Source organism: Rhinopithecus roxellana, chromosome 7, assembly GCF_007565055.1.
Source record: "Rhinopithecus roxellana isolate Shanxi Qingling chromosome 7, ASM756505v1, whole genome shotgun sequence".
Lineage (NCBI taxonomy): Eukaryota > Metazoa > Chordata > Mammalia > Primates > Cercopithecidae > Rhinopithecus > Rhinopithecus roxellana.
Window position 1 is genome coordinate 93,232,277 of NC_044555.1, and position 20,739 is coordinate 93,253,015.

Below are 20,739 nucleotides of genomic sequence, written 5' to 3' on the forward strand. Positions count from 1 at the left end.
CAAAAACAAAGAAACAAACAAAGAAACAAACAAAAAAACAAACAAAAAAACAGGGGAAAGGAAATTATGATTTCTTGTTGGCCAATTACATGTCAAGCATGGTGCTAAATGTTTTCAAGCACTGTAAACCACCTAATTGTCCCGAAGATCATTTCATTAGAGGTGTCTAATGATCAATGGTAAATTCACCTGTGCTTTTATGAGGTTATACTTGATTTACCTGAGATACAAAAACAAAATCACATAAAAGGGAGCAGCCTAAGATTTGGTTGAAGCCAGCATGTTGGCCCACAGGAAAAAAGTGATAGTTGACTGATTCCTATCTGTTAAATCCGGACATTCATCCCCATGTGCTCTGGGTGCTGAACTATTCTGTGCAAACACCACTTCCCTTCTCCAAGGACCCAGTGCTGCTACAAGGCTGCTGCCCGGAAATGAGCACGCCACCATTCTGATCAACTTTGGCTCCTTTTTATTCAGGAAGCATACACTAATTCTTTTTATACATTTTTTTTTTACATTCCAGAAATAAGCGAAAATAGCAGTTTTAAATATGTTACAAAGTTGGCTTTTCAGGCTTAATAAGCTTTTTGAGAGAGGGACCAGCTAACTGACCTTTTCATCAAAGCACCAATGTATCTTCAGTCTTTTACCAAGCTCTACCACAGCTGTGGTTGTCTTGGATGTGCTGCACATCCAAACTGTGTGAAAGCTATAATGGAGAGTTGCTGTGAGTCTCTCTGCAAGGCACCAAGAACAAACAGTTCAAGCTTCCTTTCTTCAGATTGAACCAAAGTTTTTGAAACTTTCAACTGCTCTCTCAAGTAGTGCTCTCTCAGCGTGAAGACTAGAATTTGTTAAAACCCATATATCACAAGATACAGTAAATCACTTCCAATATTCTGGAAATCACATGGTAGAAGTTATAAATAAATGAACACTAAAATTACTTTAAGAAACTTTTACATCATTTAGTTGGTAAGGACATTTACGTGTACAGCACAATTTATTGTTAAACATTCTATAACTGGCTTCACACAAGGATGAAAATAGATTAATACAAAATGATCTGACATTTTCAGTAAATCTGGAATTAAGACTGGATTTTTATTGTAGTCAATATCAACTTTACATATTGTTGCAGGTTGCTGTGCTATGCCCTTTAAAATGAGAATTTCTCGGGGTAAAATTCCATTTGGATATGTGTTCTTGCTTGTCAAACTACTAAAATCTGAGGGACACAGCAATATCAAAGACACAAACAGTAACTGCACAATATCATCTGCTGGATTAAGCTAATACAAGTGGACAGAATTTTTTAGGTTCCAATATCTAATAAACCACTATGTGAAATGAACAAGGTGAGACATCTTATGAATATACTCTGCAACCGGAACATGTAGCATTTAATTCAAAAATCTGCCTCATTAGGCATTTACAAAATAAATTAGTAAGATCTCAATTTGCTTGAGGCATAACAAGCTCGTAATGGCCCACTTGGCCTTCCTGTTTGAGCTGATCTAGTAGGTCTTCCTTCCGTCTTTTTCTACCTACCACCAGGTACCTATCATGGCCCACCCCATGAGACTTACTCTTAAGACCATACTTCTGGGCAATCTGATGTATTTGCTTCCGTTCGTCATTAGTCAGCTCTCTAGAGAAAGTCAAATCTGTGTGGCTCTCGGAGCGGGCATAGTTTCTGATGATCTGTTCAATATCTCTCTTGGCAATTTTATTCACCCTCTCTACATCCAGACCAAGCCCTTCCCGCTTATGCTGCTCTTTGACTGAGATAGGCTCCCGTATGCCCTCACCAGATTTACCTAAACCACCACCAGTCCAACCCATCTTTCTCAGAAGCTGATTTCCAATGTTATCTTCTTTGATTTGTTGTTTGTAAGCCTCCTCTGCTGAGCGGCCCTGAATTTCATTTCTTGAAATCACATCTTCAACAGCTCCTTTCTTCAAGTTGTTAATGACAGTTGGCTGGGTCTTTTTGAGGGTTTTCACAGCTTCCCCAGCAGCTTCATATTTGACAGTTTTCTTCACCCCAACTGCTTCTGCAATTACTTCACTCTCTAGAATCACTTTGCATTTCCAGCGGAGGCCTGTCATCCTTTCATAGACATACTCAACTGTCATTCGGTTAAACTGAGCTGTGTCATTCAGCGTGCACACGGGATTTGAAGAATTCTCATAAACTACAAGATCCTTTATATCTTTCTTCTTTCCAGATCCTCTGGGTGAAGAGCCTGTATGGCACTGTGAACTTTTGACAGATGGATAAGTGGGCTGTGTTTTTTGAAGAATTTTCAAAGCCTCGTCGGCAGCTGCATGTTTACTTGTTTTCTTGGTTCCATAACCTTCTGCTAAGCAGTGATCTTGTAAAAACACTCGACAACGCCATGTGCGATTTGGCATCATCTCATATTTGTATTCAATTGACATCTTGTTGAATGAGGCAGAATTGTTAAGGATACCAATTGCATCATTTGCATTTTCTGTAATGACAAAATTGGTCCAGTGTTTGGCGGAAGCATTAAAAACTGGCTGCCCAGAAGCATCTTTACCCAGCACCACCAGGTCTTCTGGTGGTTTCAGAGCTGGAGGAAATTCATAGGAGGACATGCCAATCTGACACACCACGAGGTCCTCTCCAAACGTATGTTTGAATTTCCGCCGGACAACTCTAACTTCAATACGTTTCTGCAAGAGTTTTACAGCTAGTTCTGTAGCTCGATCCCTGGACCCATTCTTGCTGCCAGCATAACCTGTAGTTAAGTAGATATTTTGGCATCTAACTTCACAAGCATAGCCATCAGTTAGAAGTTTTTTATTTTTGGGGATGTCGGCAGGAGGAATTTCCTTTAAAGGAGCATATATATACTCAGGATTTGTCTTACACGCCTGAATACAACGAGTTAACATATATGTATAATTAATTTTATCAGATCCAGAAGTCATCTCTGGATTAGAAAGGTTCTTCCAGATTGTCGCCGTTAATTTTTCAATAAAATACTGCTTCTCGGCTACCACGGACTCGGGAAATGTCTGTGATGGTGAAGGCTCAGGAGCTGACTGAGAGTTTGCCTGCTGTGATGTGCTGCTTGGGGCAGGGTTCCCACTGTCAAAATACATGTTGGCTGCTACAGGCTGGTCTTTTGTGAGAATGAATCCTGATGAATCACAATACTGAGAATTCCCATCTTGTATACTGAAAGAGTCTTGAGTATAATCTTGGTAGATGTCTCTTGGCATGCTGGCAAAATGTGTTTGTTCATTTACCTCTTTTGTTTGAGGGCCATAAGGATCTTCCTGTCTTTCATCTTTTGAACTACTAGCTACAAAATGTACAGGCTCAAAACGAGGTCTCGCATGGAATTTGGAACCGGCTTGCTTTTTAGGAGGATTTTGACCTATAGAATGAGTGAAATTTACAATTCATTAAAATGGGAATATTTCAAAAGAACCAAACAGGAAAATAGTACCAACCATATTATTTGCAAGCTGCATTGTTGGTACGAGATACTTCCATCACAAAAACTTCACATCATTTGGGTGAAGGGACTCAATTATCAATGTAAGATTTCAGCATAAGGAGGGATGTTCCCTGTCTTTCCACATGTACGGGAAGACCCTTGATAGAAAATATACCATTGAGTCAAGTATGCAGGTCACCACCACACATTACTGGTAGCTGCTTTTGCATCAAATGAGCTAAAGCACAGGTGAAGTATACTCTTCACTTGTGCTGGAAGGTGAAGTGGACTGGAAGATTGTTCCAGTACAATCTCATACCACCCATGCTGAAAAGCTCACTTAAGGATTGAAAATGGGAAAGAAAATGGGAAAGATGGCTCTAATGCAAGGCAGATGATGAGCAGAGGCAGTTACAAAGCCTTTCTCTTTTGTATCAGAGGTGAGTGACTCTGTGATGGTGCTTTACATAGTTGTGACTAAAAATCAAAGAAAAAGAATGATCAAAAGTTTTCAACTTCAAAACCTCAGCTCTGACCCATTCATCACAAAAGGGTGTTTGCTCTATTTTCTTTCTAGAACAAACAACAGCTGGAAACTAATGATTTATGTGAGATGCCAAATTTAAAGCTATAGAGAAGAACTCTGATGAGGCTATACTAGACACTAGAGCTTCCTCCCTGTAACACTGCTCAGTAGAAAGCTCGTCCATTCCGGACCCATCCAAGAGGATTTAGGGACTTAGATGCTCAAGTGATCACAGTATAAGATTTTATTTAGAGGGCGGTTCCATGGCATAAATTTCAAGGACTGCATAATAACATGATTTCAATAGTCTTAGTTTTCAATTCTATTTAGCATACTCAAAAAATTGTATATAACTAAAAGCTAAAACTCTTTTACCTGTAAGAACTAATATTACCAATGTTATTTGAAATCATATACCACACTCATATCATTTTTTAAAGCCATGTTGTTTCTTCAAATCCCACCTTTCAGAAACAAGTATACTCACCATCACATGTTGAGAGGTGGCGTTTTTGACCTTTGGAAGGCTTGGACAGCACCAGATCATATGAAGGCATCTCCCCAATATCAATACCTTCAGCCATTTGGAGAATTTTTTCCATCAGGCGTGGGCTATACCTATTTAAGTTAATATAATCTACAGTTAAAACAGGTAAGGATGTCTTTTTAAAAAAGCTTCAAAATAAGCCAGTCTTATAATTGCTCCCACAAGACTTTATCAACAGGGTATTTTGGCTATAAAACCAAAGAATCGGCCCTAAAATATTTACCCATCAAATGAATAATTATGTTACTAATTAGGAAATCAAGATTTTTTCAGCATAAGACATACAAATATAAACTCAAAAAATTTTAGCAAAAACCTTATCTTTAATTTGAATTGAAAATATCAGTATAAATTCATGATTTGTTTTGATTGTGGTCTCCACCATTTCTCTTGAAATGGAATCAGGGTCCTTAGAGAAGTGGCTGATTCTAAGTCTGTGGCAGGAAATGTCTAAGGTGAGCCTGAGAAATCTTCTAGCACCTAAAACCAAGGAATCTGTCAAAGATCAAAGGGGTTGTGTCAAATGGACTCGGAAGCCAATCTGAATAGACTCATACTGGCAAAGTGAGCCAACTAAAATATCGATAAGAACAATGATGGCAATGGATTGAAACACATCAAATATGTTGAAACTCCATTAGTTCATAATGATACTTACAAACTATTATTGGTCACCTTTGAAGGATGGAAGGAACCATGTCATTATTCTGCAAACAGGTAAATATGAAAGGAAGAAAGCAAACATTTATCCTGCATTTTCCTGTATAAACTGTACTTAGAGCAACCAAAGAGATGATGAGGAAAATATCTTTTAGAGAAGCATTCCAGCTAATAAATGAAGGAACGATGGACTACTACCATTTCGTAACCTATAATAAAATAAAAAACAATCATCAGGCGGGTATGATGGCTCACACCTGTAATCTCAGCACTTTGGAAGGCCGAAGCAGGTGGATCACTTGAGGTCAGGAGTTCGAGAACAGCCTGGCCAACATGGTGAAACTCCATCTCTACTAAAAATACAAAAATTACCCGGGCATGGTGGTGGACACCTGTAATACCAGCTACTCAGGAGGCTGAGGCAGGAAAACTGCTTGAACCTGGGAGGCAGAGGCTGCAGCGAGCCGAGATCATGCCACTGCACTCCAGCCTGAGTGACAGAGCTAGACTCCATCTCAAAAAAAAAAAAAAAATCAACCAATGAATCAATCAATCAATGGCTGCTAAATCTATTAGGTGAAAAGCTAATGGGGGAAGAACTCACAGACCCAAGCAAATATTCTCAACTGATTACTGACAAAGGTGCCAAGGCAATTCAATGGAGGAAGGATAGCCTTCTCAACAAATGGCACCGGAACAAGTGGGCATCCATAGGCAAAACAAAAACCAAAACAAAACAAAAAAAACAAAACTCTACAACCTAAACTTCACACCTTACAAAAAACTAACTCAAAATGCATCATAAACCTAAATGTAAAACTACGAAACTTTTATTGAAAAAAACACAGGAGAAAATCTGTGGGATCTAGAGCTAGGCAAACAGTTCTTAGGCTTGATAGCAAGCATGATCCATAAAGAAACTGGTGATAAAATGGACCTCATTGAAATTAAAAAGTTTTGGCTGGGTGTGGTGGCTCACTCCCGTAATCCCAGCACTTTGGGAGGCCAAGGCAGGTGGATTACTTGAGGTCAGGAGTTCAGGACCAGCCTGGCCAACATGGCAACACCCCATCTCTACAAAAATAGAAAAAAAGCAATAGCTGGGCATGGTGCTACACACCTGCAGTCCAAGCTACTTGGAAGACTGAGGCAGGAGAATCACTTGAACCCGGGAGGTTGCAGTGAGCCGAGATCGCGCCACTACACTCCAGTCTGGGTCTGGGCGACAGAGTGAGACTCCGTCTCAAAAAAAAAAAAAAAAAAGAATAAAAATTTTTGCTCTTGAAAGACTGTGAAGAGGATGAAAAGTCAAGCTGAAGACTGGGAGAAAATAGTTGTAAACCACACACTTGACAAAAGACTAGTACCTAAAACTCAATAGTTAAAAAAAAAAAATTCAAATTAAAAAATGAACAAAAGACATAAACAAAATATTTCACCAAAGAGGATAGACAGATTGCAAATAAGCACATGAAAAGATGTTCATCACTAGCCACCAGGGAAATGCAATTTAAAAATCACAATGAGGTATCACTATACACTTATTAGAATGGCCAAAATAAAAAAGTGACAATGGCTGGGCACGGTAGCTCACGCCTGTAATCCCAGCACTTTGGGAGGCCAAGACGGGTGATTCACGAGGTCAGGAGTTCAAGACCAGCCTGACCAACACGGTGAAATCCCATCTCTACTAAAAATACAAAAATTAGCTTGGTGTGGTGGCATGTGCCTATAATCACAGCTCCTCAGGAGGATGAGGCAATAGAATCGCTTGAACCTGGGAGGCAGAGGTTGCAGAGAGCCGGGATTGTGCCATTGCACTCCAGCCTGGGTGACACAGCAAGACTCCGTCTCCAAAAAAAAAAAAGTGACAATACCAAATGCTGGCAAAAATGAGAAGAAACTGGATCACTCAGACATTGCTGCTGGGAATGTAAAATTATACAGTCAGTCTGGAAAAGTTTGGTAGCTTCTTATAAAACCAAACATGCCGGGCGCGGTGGCTCAAGCCTGTAATCCCAGCACTTTGGGAGGCCGAGACGGGCGGATCACGAGGTCAGGAGATCGAGACCATCCTGGCTAATACAGTGAAACCCCGTCTCTACTAAAAAATACAAAAAACTAGCCGGGCGACGAGGCGGGCGCCTGTAGTCCCAGCTACTCGGGAGGCTGAGACAGGAGAATGGCGTGAACCCGGGAGGCGGAGCTTGCAGTGAGCTGAGAGCCGGCCACTGCACTCCAGCCTGGGCGGCAGAGCAAGACTCCGTCTCAAAAAAAAAAAAAAAAAAAAAAAAAAAAAAAAAAAAAAACCAAACATTAGACTGGGTGCGGTGGCTGACGCTTGTAATCCCAGCACTTTGGGAGGCCAAGGTGGGCGGATCACCTGAGTTTGAGACCAGCCTGACCAACATGGAGAAACCCCGTCTCTACTAAAAAGACAAAATTAGTCAGGCTTGGTGGCACATGCCTGTAATCCCAGCTACTCGGGAGGCTGAGGCAGGAGAATCGCTTGAACCCAGGAGGCGAGCCAAGATCGCACCACTGCACCCCAGCCTGGGCAACAAGAATGAAACTCCGCCTCCAAAAAAAAAGAAAAAAAAAATCAGTTACCACTTGATCCAGCAATTGCAATTACACTCTTGGACATTTACTCCAGAGAAATGAGAACTTATGTTCACACAAAAACCTGCTTTATTTGTAACAGCCCAAAACTACAATCAACCCAGATGTCCTTCAACAGGTGAATAGTTAGATTCTGGTACATATACACTATGAAACACTACTTGAGACAAAAAGGAACTTTTTTTTTTTGAGACAGAGTCTCGCTCTGTCACCCATGCTGGAATGCAATGGCGTGATCTCGGCTCACCACAACCTCCGTCTCCTGGATTCAAGTGATTCTCCTGCCTCAGTCGCCCAAGTAGCTGGGACTATAAGCACGCATCACCATGCGGGGCTAATTTTTGTATTTTTAGTAAGACAAGGGTCTCATCATGTTGGCCAGGCTGGTGTCAACCTCCTGACCTCTCCACCAGCCTCAGCCTCCCAAAGTGCTGGGATTACAGGCATGAGCCACCGTGCCCGGCCATCTCTTTGTATTATTTCTTACAGTTGCATGTGAATCTATAATTATCTCAAGAAAAATTTCAGTTTAAAAAGCTGATCGGGGACTTTATCATCTTAATATCACTAAAAGTGGGACAACCAAACATGTACCCCACGATGTGATACAATAGAACATCACGGCACTATCTAGAAAGCATTATGGCTCTCCAGAGAATTAAACCTGAACCTAATCAAGTTCCTGACTCCCAGAAACATGTGAAACACCACAAGAATGGAACTATCCAACTCCAGAATGAGGGAACAGTATGTGACAGCCCAGTCTCCTCATCAAATAAATACTGTAGAATGAAAATAAAAGAGGGAGTGGCTATAGGTTAAAGGAGATGGATCAATCAAATACACTGTATAGACTTTGTATCATGAATGAATCAAACAAGCTGTAAAAAGACATTTGAGACAAATGAAGAAAATGACATGAAAGGCATTGGGTGATTTTTAAGAAATTACTGTTAATTTTGTTGAATATGAATAATGGTATGGTGACTCTATTTTTTAAAATTCTTATCTGATACAGATGTGTACTGAAGAATGTACAGGTGAAATATTGTCATGATTTTAAAAAATATACTCCAGACTAGTGCCCACAAAAAGCTAGGGCAGAATAGATGAAGGAAGAAGGGTAGTATGGCAGACTGCTGATGATTGCTGAGTGATGGGTACACGGGATTCATTAAACTCTTTTCTATTTTTGTGTGTTTGAAATTTTAAGACAAAGCTTTAAAATATGCAATAAAAAAAATGTCTCCTGGCTGAGCACAGTGGTTCATGCCTGTAATCCCAGCACATTGAGAGGTGGAGGTGGGCAGATCACTTGAAGCCAGGAATTCAAGACCACCCTGGACAACATGGCAAAACACCATCATTTCAAAAATAAAAAATAAAAAAACAAAAAACATAGCCAGGCATGGTGACCCATGCCTGGAGTCCCAGCTACTTGGGAGGCTGAGGTGGGAGGATCACTTCAGCAGGGAAGGTCAAGGCTGCAGTGAGCTGTGATAGCACCACTGCACTCCAGCCTGGGTGACAGAGTGAGACCCTGTCTCTCTCTCTCTCTGGTTTTTTTTTTTTTTTTTTTTTTTTTTTTTGAGAGGGAGCCTTGCTCTGTCTTCCAGGCTGGAGTGCAGTGACACAGTATCAGCTCACTGCAACCACCACTTCCTGGGTTCAAGCAATTCTCCTGCCTCAGCCTCCCAAGTAGCTGGGATTACAGGCATGCGCCACCACGCCTAGCTAATTTTTGTATTTTTCAGTAGAGACGGGGTTTTGCCAAGTTGGCCAGGCTGATCTTGAACTCCTGACCTCAGGTAATCCACCTGCCTCAACCTTCTCAAAGTACTAGGATTACAGCATGAGCAACTGCACCCGGCTCAGACCGACTCTTTTTAAAAAAAAAAAAAAAAAAAAAAAAAAAAAAAGGGCTCCTTATGAAGATTGGCTGCTTGATAGAATAACATTTTGCTACAGAGAAACAGAAACAGGAGCTCAAGTGAAGTGTTTGTTATCACGGTTACCTGTTCTCCCTCCCTACCTTCAGAGCCTTCCCCAGCCTAGGACCAAAAAAGAGATTTCTGGTAGCATTTGGGAAGAAAGTTCTGAAAATGAGTAACTATCACACCTTTACATGAATCGGTTCTAAACCAGAAGGAGGGTAACATTTTCCATTTTCAGCAGAACAGGTTGCACACCCATCACGTATCATTCCACCCAAAACAGAAGTCAAGGCACGGTGGCCTCCCCGACAGATTGCTGGAAGGTAGTTCAGTTGTAACCTGCACTTTCTATTGACAACTATTGCTGCTAAAGCTAGCACGAGTATTTAAATACCAAGAGTAATTTTATCTTCATTGACTCTTATCTGAACATCAGAAAGCACAGTCTAAAACACAATATGGCTGGGCAGGGTGGCTCACACCTGTAATCCCAACGCTTTGGGAGGCTGGGGTGGGCAGATCACCTGAGGTCAGGAGTTCAAGACCCGCTTGGCCAACATGGTGAAACCCCGTCTCTACTAAAAATACAAAAATTAGCCGGGCATAGTGGCAGGTGCCTGTAATCCCAGCTACTTGGGAGGCTGAGGCAGGAGAATCGCTTGAACCCGGGAGGCAGAGGTTGCAGTGAGCTGAGATGGCACCACTGCACTCCAGTCTGGACGACAAGAGCGAGACTCTGTCTCAAAAATAATAAAAATAAAATAAAATAAAATAAACACAATACATTCTACATATCACTTCCATTCAAATTGGGGAGTCCCATTTCCAAAATATGAGATAAAAACAAAAGCTGGGCGCATGTGGCTCACACCTGTAATCCCAACACTTTGGGAGGCCAAGGTAGGTGGATCACCTGAGGTCGGAAATTCGAGACCAGCCTGACCAACATAGACAAATCCTGTCTCTACTAAAAATACAAAAATTAGCCGGGTGTGATGGCGCATGCCTGTAATCCCAGCTACTTGGGAGGCTGAGACAGGAGAATCGCTTGAACCCGGGAGGCAGAGGTTGCAGTGAGCCGAGATCACGCCATTGCACTCCAGCCTGGGCAGCAAGAGTAAAACTCCATCTCAAAAAAAAAAAAAAAAAAAAACTATGAAAATGAGATGAGTCTATACATCTTAAACTACTAATCCCATGCCTGTTACCAAAAGTGGCCCTACAATCAGGCAACTTACCTTGAATTCCAGTCAATATTCTCCAGACCTTCAGTTAGAGCCTGATTCCAAGTACAGTGTACAACTGCGAATGGCATATATGTCTTACGGTGTGATGCACTTAGGGCTCACTCATTCATGCTCACTTTTCTCAGGTTTCTTCCAGCATTAGTAATTACTCTACCTACTTACTATACCCTATTCATTACATCTGCCACAAAATTCAACTTCACCCATAGGCCATAAAAATAAGTCTTTGCATAGGTTGCTGATACAGTTCTCTGTCCTTTGCTATGAAGTCATAATACTGAAGAAGCCCAGCCAGCTTGAACAATAATGAAAAAGACCATATAGTACCTAACAACACTTCACTATTCAAAGAACAATGTAAATATGAATCTGGAGTGTTTAGTAAGACCACGAGGCTTCCACAATTATTCAGAGTAGCTATCCAAAGATAAAGAAGTGGTGCCACATATTTAAAGTAAGCCAAGGCAGTAAAGCTTTTATTATTTAGTTTCTCCAGAGCCTATTTTTTAATAGTGTGTTTTAAAGTAACACATTTAACACCAGGAATTTTAGAAAATCCACCAAGAAAAGCACCTACATTCCCAACCACTGGCCGGGAGCGGTGGCTCACACCTGTAATCCTAACACTCTGGGAGACCAAGGCAAGAGGATCACTTAAGCCCAGGAGTTCGAGATCAGCCTGGGCAACATGGCAAGACCCTGTCTCTACAAAAGAAAAAAAAAAGCTGGACATGGTGGTGTACACCTGTAATCCCAACTACTCAAATCACTTGAGCCTAGGAAGTTGAGGCAGGCTACAGTGAGCTGTGATCACACCACTGCACTCCAGCCTGGGTGACAGAGTGAGAACCTAGCTCAAAAATAGTAATAATAACTCCAACTACTGATAACTTCATCAACATGTTGGGTTTTTTTTTTTAATTATTATTTTTTTTTTTGAGACTGAGTCTCACTCTATTGCCCAGGCAATGGCGCGATCTCGGCTCACTGCAGCCTCTGCCTCCTCGGTTCAAGTGATTCTCCTGTCTCAGCCTCCCAAGTAGCTGGGATTACAGGAGTGCACCGTCACACCCAGCTAATTTTTGTATTTTTAGTAGAGACTGGCTTTCACCATGTTGGCCATGCTGGTCTCAAACTCCTGACCTCATGATCTGCCTGCCTCGGCCTCCCAATTTGGTGCTGAGATTACAGGTGTGAGCCACTGCGTCCCGGCCATGTTGGGGCTTATTTTTTAATGTTTTTTTCTGTGTTTTCCATAACTCCCCATCAATATCAGGTCACCTATGTTGATTTGAAATCTAGTGGGGTTTTTTGTTAATTTACTGTACCATAAGCCTTTTCTCCACATCATTACCACATGAGTTTTAATGGCTATACAGTATTTGTATTATTGAATAAAATGTAAGATATCATTAAGGCAAGTCTAATATAGTAATTTTTTAAAGATGCACACGTACTATATTTTTAAGTCTGCTAAGTTACCCTTTAGATTATAAATGCTTAAAAAAGAAAACCAGGCCAGGCATGGTGGCTCACGCCTGTAATCCCAGCACTTTGGGAGGCCGAGGCAGGTAGATCACTTGAGGCCAGGAGTTCAAGACCAGCCTGGACAACATGGTGAAACCCTGTCTCTATTAAAAATACAAAAATTAGCCAGTCGTGGTGGCGTGCGCCTGTAGACCCAGCTACACAGGAGGCTGAGGCAGGAGAATCGCTTGAACCCGGGAGGCAGAGGTTGCAGTGAGCTGATATCACAGGCTGCACTCCAGCCTGGGTGACAGAGCAAGACTGTCTCAAAAGAAAAAGAAAGAATCCCAAAATTCTGAGGTCTATGGTTCTCAAAAGTAGCTGATATTATACCAAGCTTTTGGAAACCAGGATGTGACTCAACTATCCCATCACATCTAGCACATAAAAAGATGATTTCTAATGAACAAAAACATCTGTAAGTTTTACATCTCTGGACACAAAACAGGTGCATATATGTGCATACCTATGAATAACATAAACCACTATAATATACAATAGCATCTGAAATTTAATAAATATTCAGCAATAGATGCTTACAAACTTTTTTTTTTTTGAGACAGACTCTCGATCTGGCGCCCAAGCTGAAGTGCAGTGATGTTATCTCGGCTCATTGCAACCCCTGCCTCCCAGGTTCAAGTGATTCTCCCAACTCAGCCTCCCGAGTAGCTGGGACTACAAGCACCCATCATCACGCCCGATAGAGACAGAGTTTTACCACATTGGCCAGGCTGGTCTCAAACTCCTGACCTCACGTGATCTGCCCGCCTCAGGCTCCCAAAGTGCTGGGAGTACAGGCATGGGCCACCAGGCACAGCCTTTTTATAAAACTTTTAAAAAATATATTAAACTGTTCTACTAAGTTCAAAGAAAAAAGCTGAGATTTGAAAATTAAGCAAAGATTAAGGTTTCCAAGTATAAAATTGTTTATTCAAAACTATTCATAAGGAAAACTAATTAAAAAAAAAAAACCTATTCATAAGACTTGGGCTGGAGCCTGGCGGAATGGCTCATGCCTGTAATCCCAGCGCTTTGGAAGACCCAGGTGGGCGGATCACCTGAGGTCAGGACCAGCCTGGCCAACGTGGTGAAACCCTGTCTCTACTGAAAATACAAACAAAATTAGCTGGGTGTGGTGGTGCACGCCTGTAATCCCAGCTACTTGGAAGGTGGAGGCAGGAGAATGGCTTGAACTCAGGAGGCGGAGGCTGCACTGAGCTGAGATCACGCCATTACACTTCAGCCTGGGTGACAGAGCAAGGCTCTCTCAAAAAAAACAAAACAAAACAAAACAAAAGAAAACGCTGGCCACAGTGGCTCATGCCTGTAATCCCAGCACTTTGGGAGGCTGAGGTGGGCGATCACCTGAGGTCAGGAGTTCCAGACCAGCCTGACCAACATGGAGAAACCCTGTCTCCACTAAAAATACAAAATTAGTCAGGCGTGGTGGTGCACGCCTGTAATCCCAGCTACTAGGGAGGCTGAGGCAGAATTGCTTGAACTCAGGAGGCGGAGGTTGTGGTGAGCTGAGATTGCGCCATTGCACTCCAGCCTGGGAAACAAGCGAAATATTGTCACAAAAAAAAAAAAAAAAAAGAAAGAAAGAAAGAAAGAAAAGAGAAGAGAAAAGAAAAAGAAAAAAAGACTCGGGCCAGGCACTGTGGCTCACTCCTGTAATCCCAGCACTTTGGGAGGCCAAGGCGGGTGGATCACTTGAACTCAGGAGTTCAAGATCAGCCTGAGCCACACAGGGAAACCCCATCTCTATTAAAACAACAACAACAACAATTAATAAGACTCCTGACGTCATAAGTGAATAACATATACCCAGATTACTGATAATCTTTCAAAAGCTCCCATACCCATTTCATTAGTGATTGCTGCACTCTCCCTACTATGTGCACAGTTTTGCAACATGAGCCCAGCCAGCATCTACCTTCCAAACACAGTCTTGTATCAACCAGGAAGAGACAAATAAGGGAGCAAAGCTGGTTTCATTTTAAGGTATATTTTATCTATTAATTAATGTCTCATCAAAGGTAAATAGTAGGCCAGGATTCTCCTTCTAATCTTATTGATCAACGACTGGAAAACTAAATGCCCCAGTTAATCAAACTGCTTTATTAAATATAAAGACACTATCTACAATTTTAAGTAAAAATCACACAGTTCTTTAGGCATTCATATGTACGATTATTTAAGTGCTGCAGATGTAGTTGGTCAGAAAACTGAACTAATTTTTCACTAGCCACAAATCTTAGAAATTGCTTGCAGAAAAAACTCTTGGTTAAGTTGTTTACTTGAACAAAACAGACAAAACCGAAGTGAAACAATTCTAGCCATTTGAGCTTTCTGGTTGCCTGGACAATGAGGGAGAAAATGATTAAAAAACAGAATAGAAACATTTTTATTTTATCCTACAAAGCAGTGGTTCTGAGAGTGCTGTTCTCTGGATCAGCAACATCAGCATCACCTGGGAACTTGTCAAAAATACAAATTGTGAGGCCCCACCTCAGACTTACCCAGTCAGACACCCTGGGGCTGGGACCCAGCAATCTGTTTCAACAAGCCTAACAGGTGATTTTGATGTGTACTTAAGTTTGAAAACCCCAGTTCCAGAGTCAAGAAGATACTCAAATTTGTTCTGTGGAAATTGCCACCATCACCAAAAGGAATGAAATATGTTCTGTTTCCCTGCACATTTGAGTTCCTCCGGGCTTGGTCTTATGATGAAGGAATTTTCAAAGATTTATTTGACCTAGAAGTTTATTTCAGCCCCAAGTAAAATGGAACACAAAACATTTTGCCAGAGGGAAAAAAGAGCAAGGAAATTCCTCTTTGCTATTGGTTCACAGCCTGTTCCAAAAGTCAAGTGATAAACCTTGAGCAACAAATCAACAATTTAAGGCCAGGTGCAGTGACTCACTCCTGTAATCCCAGCACTTTGGGAAGCCAAGGCGGGCGGATCACTTGAGTCCAGGAGTTCGAGACCAGCCTGGCCAAAATGGCAAACCCCGTCTCTACCGAAATTACAAAAATGAGCCAGGTGTAGTGGTGCATGCCCGCAAATCCCAGCTACTCAGGAGACTGAGACATGAGAATAGATTGAACACAGGAGGTGGGGTTGCAGTGAGCCGAGATCATGCCACCGCGCTCTTGCCTGGGCGACAGAGCAAGACTGTCTCAAAAAAAAAAAAAAAAAAAAAGAATTAACAATTTAAGTTTAGAAAGCTATTTCACCATGTATTCTGCAGTTCACTTGAGAGAAGAGTATTCTGTCACAGAAAACAAGAACTCTGCCAACATCTACATTACATCAACAAGTATTGGAACACAAGTTTTACCCACCTGCAGATGAGAGGTAACATAAAGCCCATCTAAAGTGGAAGACTGCACTTGCACTTGGTCCCTAGCTTCCAAGATTCTTCATTGGCCCTTCCCTTTCTCCTATATGGAAACTATCAGATACAATGCAAACATTACTTTTCAGTTAAGCTATTTGATAATGTAATGGCAATTCTTGTATTAACTAAACTGACTTAGCTACAATGTAACATGGTGACTATAGCATACATAGTATCCACAGATGGACCTGTGTGCACACACAACAGCCTGCAATGGTTGAGCCTTTAACACCAACTACCATTGGCCTACTTTGTGTTTTTAATGCCCTGCTTATGTACAAGGGTGTTGTTCTTGGAATTAAATCCTGAGATATAGTGATGTGGCTTATGTCAGTTACTTGCTTTCACTCATGATCCATCCTTCCCAAATATGGCAGCTGTGATTCAGTGGAAAGAGCATCAGTCTGGGCATCAGAAGACCTGGGTCCTAGCCCCAGCTGTAAGACCTTGGACACATCACTTAACTTCTTGGCCTCCACTGATTTAGCAGTAAAAATGAGACGCCACCTGATCCCCAAGGTTGTAGGAAATGAAATAGTAAATATTTAAAATGTGTTATACATCATAAAGCTGTATACATCCATTCACTCCACACACATTTATTGAGCAGCTATTATTTAGCAGGCAATCTTCTAGGCACTGAGGATAAAGGTGTAAACAAGAAAGCAAAATCCCTATCCCTAAGGAAGCTTCCATTCTAGTGGGAAGATTTATTAACACAAAGGACGGTTACCCTCATTCAAGTTTTTGTTTTTATTTTATTTTAAGGATTCAGATTCCCAACAACCTTCTGTGATATGATGGAGACTTATGATTATAGGATAAAGGTAACTTTTGAACTCAAGAACATTGTTGGGCAAAGGTCAAGTAGATTTATCTGACTTGTTTAATAACTAAGGGTTCCTCAGTTGTAACCAGTTCCTCCTAATCATTATCTCTGGAGGCAGAAATTATTCTAACCTACAGAAGACAAAATAAATGTATGTGATGAGAGCAAAGTATATCACACTGAATGCCATGTTCAATAATTAAGGGCAGGAGTAGACAATCCTATTTTTCTGCATCTGTTACAGTCACTCCTGGAACTGAACTGGCCAAAATTGACATGATCATATTCCAGAATTTCTCATCCTTCCTGATAAAAAAAAAAAAAAAAAAAAAAAAAAAAAAAAAAAAAAAAAAAAAAAAAAACTATGATTGCAGGAATGTCGAAAGAAGTCGTCTCCCAGTCTATCAAAGGAATGACTAGTATAGGGCCAATTTAGGGGTTCTGAAGGACAGAGGTCCAAGCAGCCTGCTCAAAAAAAAAAAAAGAACTGCGTTGGAACCATACTGCAGTCTCCATTGAATGCAAAGAGCTTTCAAAGAGGCCTGTTCAAAACGTCACCAGGTTCTAGGAAAGGGGGGAAAAACAAACACACACACACACACACACCCCACCCCCACCACACACACACACACACACACACACACACACACCCCTAAAACCTCACTCAGAGCCAAATGTTAATCCTTCTGATCCCATTTAGGGTAAAAAGAGGGCAATCCATTTTTACAGTAGATATATCCATTTCTTTGTTTGAGTCCAGACACATTATGCGCAAATCTACAAGCAAGGCTGACGCTGCTGCGGCTCAGAGAGCTGATACGTACCGCCTCCCCAGGAGAAGACAGTAAGACCCTGCTAGGGGGCTGCAAGTAGAGGGGGGTGTTTTATTTAAGGGGAATGGAAAAAGAGAGTGGTCAGGAGGAGACTAGAACAGTGGGGTCCCCTCGCCCTTCCCCCACAACCCCAACTGTCGAATATATTCTCTGCGGATACTGCATGCTTGGAAGGCCCTACGCAGGTCCAAGATGCTGCTATCCATCATTTCCCACGTTCTCTAATACCGCCACCAACTACAACGACCATCTCTCAATAATCCTCTTCTAGGCGCTGCTTCAGAATCTCCATCCCTGGTCCTGGAGAGGCCGCTTCCGCGATCTCTGCGCCCTACTAGCTGTTATGTCATGCCCAGCCACCACAGTCGGCCACCCCACCCCCAGGGCAAGAGTGATCTCTCTAGTGCCCTCCAGCACCTCCAAATATCCAGCCTCCAAGCTATCCTACGCATCCCGCCCCCGTCCCTATCCCAACCACCATCATCGATCCCTCCACCGCAGTCCCTAACCCGATCCCCCATCACCGATCTCTCACCCCCGTCCCTAACCCGACACCCACACCTTACTCACCTGCAGCCCAGGAAGACGTGGTTGGTCCAGGCGGCGGAGAGGGCGAGGAGCTGGTCGAGGGCAGCCCCGGGATAGCTGTGCAGGTGCCGACAGATGAAGCTGCGCCGCAGAGCCCACTGCCAGTCACTTTCGTGGCTATAGCGCCACTGCTCCAGCACTGGCTCGGGCGGGGGCGGCGGGAGGGGCGGCAGCGGCGGCGGCGGGAGGGGGGGCAGCGGCGGCGGCGACAGGAAGTCGCCCCCCAACAGCAGACGTCCTCCAGCCATCTTCTCCGCCCCCAAGCAGGGACCCCAGGGACGAAGCCGACTACGGACCGCGAGCTAGGTAGCTAGCAAGCGGGCGGAAACGGGGGGCCGGTGGGAGGGGCCGGGTAAGGAGGGGCGCGCTGAGGGGCGAAGATCAACTCTCGGGGGGACTGGAGTGTGTGCGTGGGGGCCACCGTTAGGAGGAAAAGAGGAGCACGAGCTCGCGTCCCGACACCGGGGTGCACGTCCGCTATACTCCTCCAACTCGTGGAGGAGCAGAAGGGCTTCTGCCGCACTCACGCGCGACCTGGGGAGGCCGAGTGAGGTTCCACACCTCCACGGATCCGCAGACCCACGCACTGCGCGGAGAGCGATAAAAGACCCCAGCACGCTCTGCTCCCCTCCTCTAGGTTCTAGCCTACCTACCCGCGTGCCGTCCGGGGTTGTGAGGCCAGTGCGCTTGCGCCGCGGCTGTTCCCTAACTTCCAAATCCCGTCGCAGAATATCGCGCGACGTACTTTTTTTCCCTCCAGTGACGACTACGGGCCTTTGACGCACTACGGTGACAAGCAGAGGGCGGGGACTCTAGAAAGGGAATTTAGGAAGGTTCTCTGAGGTTCGAGAATATGGTTAGAAGGTGCCCTCAGGTAGCCGTTGTTAGCCCACGGCTCGTCTGACTCTTTTTCCTGGATTTCTAAGCGGCGCCACAGTGAAACCATGTTCCTTGTAAGGGCTTTAGGTCTGCAATGGACTTTACATTAAAACAAAACAAAACAGGCAGCTCCCCGAGGTGCCTTTTCTTCAGAGTAGCTTGAAATGCTCTGTGCATCATGCATTATTAGCTTTGTGTAGTAGCTTACTTTGAAAACGTACTAAACATGAAACACTTGCAAAGAAAATCATCCACAGCGCCACTTCTCAAGTTAGCCACTTTCAAGTCCCTACTGCATCCCAATTACGAACACAGACACTGTTTACACAGTTCTGATCACAACTGCAAGTAAGTGTATTTCATGTATACACTTAAGTGCAACAGATTACAAGATACAAAAGGGGCCCAGAGAAGAGGGGCCCGCTCAATCATTGTAGCCAAATGTATCACTCCAACCGGAGTCAGCTTCACTCAGTAACTTCAGTAGCTTCACAAAAGCAGTTAATGAGTGTTTGTCGGCGGGAATTTACACAGCACCTACTGTGTGCTCAATACAGCAAGAATACACAAAAGAAGGAAAGAAAGTGGGTTTTCTCTGTTGTCCTGGAATTGACTACAATCTTTGTGGGGAGAAACAGCCCTGCATAAAACTAAATGTTCCACCAGGAGCCGGACCATTGGATGGGGTGGCTTTGACGCACTACCATCTTTAACTCTCTAAAGTATTTCTAATTATATGACACTTTATGTGTAGGGGTGTATTAGACTGAAAGGAGCAGAAGATAACAGCACTTTACACACTTTCATAATGTATTTCCACGTCTTTCTGCATAGTGGGCATTCATGTTTATTGGGGTAACAATCAGACTGTTTTTAAAAAGTTCACAAGGTGATACATGCTGTGAAGAAAATAAAACAGGCCGGGTGCGGTGGCTCACGCCTGTAATCCCAGCACTTTGGGAGGCCAAGGCAGGAGGATTTACTTGAGGTCAGGAGTTCGAGACCAGCCTGGCCAACATGGTGAAACCCCCCCCCCCCCGTCTCCACTAAAAATACAAAAATTAGCCGGGTGTGGTGGCAGGTGCCTGTAATCCCAGCTAGTCGGGAGGCTGAGGCAGGAGAATCGCTTGAACCTGGGAGGCAGAGGGTGCAGTGAGCCAATATTGCACCACTACACTCCAGCCTGGGCAATAGAGTGAGACTCCGTTTCAAAAAAAAAAAAAAAGAAAGAAAGAGAAAGAAAAGAAAAAAGAGGGCAGTGCAAAGGCAAATGACTGGGGGAGCACTAGATGAGAGGAGTCAGGTGACCTAAATTCTCATCTCATCGTTGCCAACAACTATCTCTGCAACCTTCGGCAAGTCATTTCACCTCTGTGGCCTTGTTTTTCTCACTCATACAATCATTACTTGAATTTATTATCTCTAACCTTCCTTCGTAGTACTATATTCTTTGATTTGGTGGTTCAGAGACTAACATTACCTCAATAAACATGAATGCCCACCATAGAGAAAGACAGACATGGAAATAAAGAATTCTGAAACTGAAAAGTGCTGTTATCTTCTGCTCTTCTCAGTCCAATACACCCCTACGCATAAGGTGTCATGTAGTTAGAAATATGTCATTAGAGAGTTAAAGAGGGCACTGAGTCAAAGCCACCTCATCC

General features: G+C 43.0%; 1 protein-coding gene across 1 annotated transcript; it reads right to left on the reverse strand.

The window, feature by feature from the left end:
* Positions 1–455: 455 nt before the first annotated feature.
* NKRF (NFKB repressing factor) lies at positions 456–19,354 on the reverse strand. Its single transcript, XM_010378040.2, has 3 exons — positions 18,179–19,354; positions 4,493–4,623; positions 456–3,416 (listed from the first exon to the last, which is right to left on the reverse strand). Exons 1-3 carry the CDS (start codon positions 18,442–18,444, stop codon positions 1,459–1,461), a joined length of 2,355 nt encoding a protein of 784 aa, XP_010376342.2. The 5' UTR covers positions 18,445–19,354; the 3' UTR covers positions 456–1,458.
* Between the last annotated feature and the right edge of the window lie 1,385 nt (positions 19,355–20,739).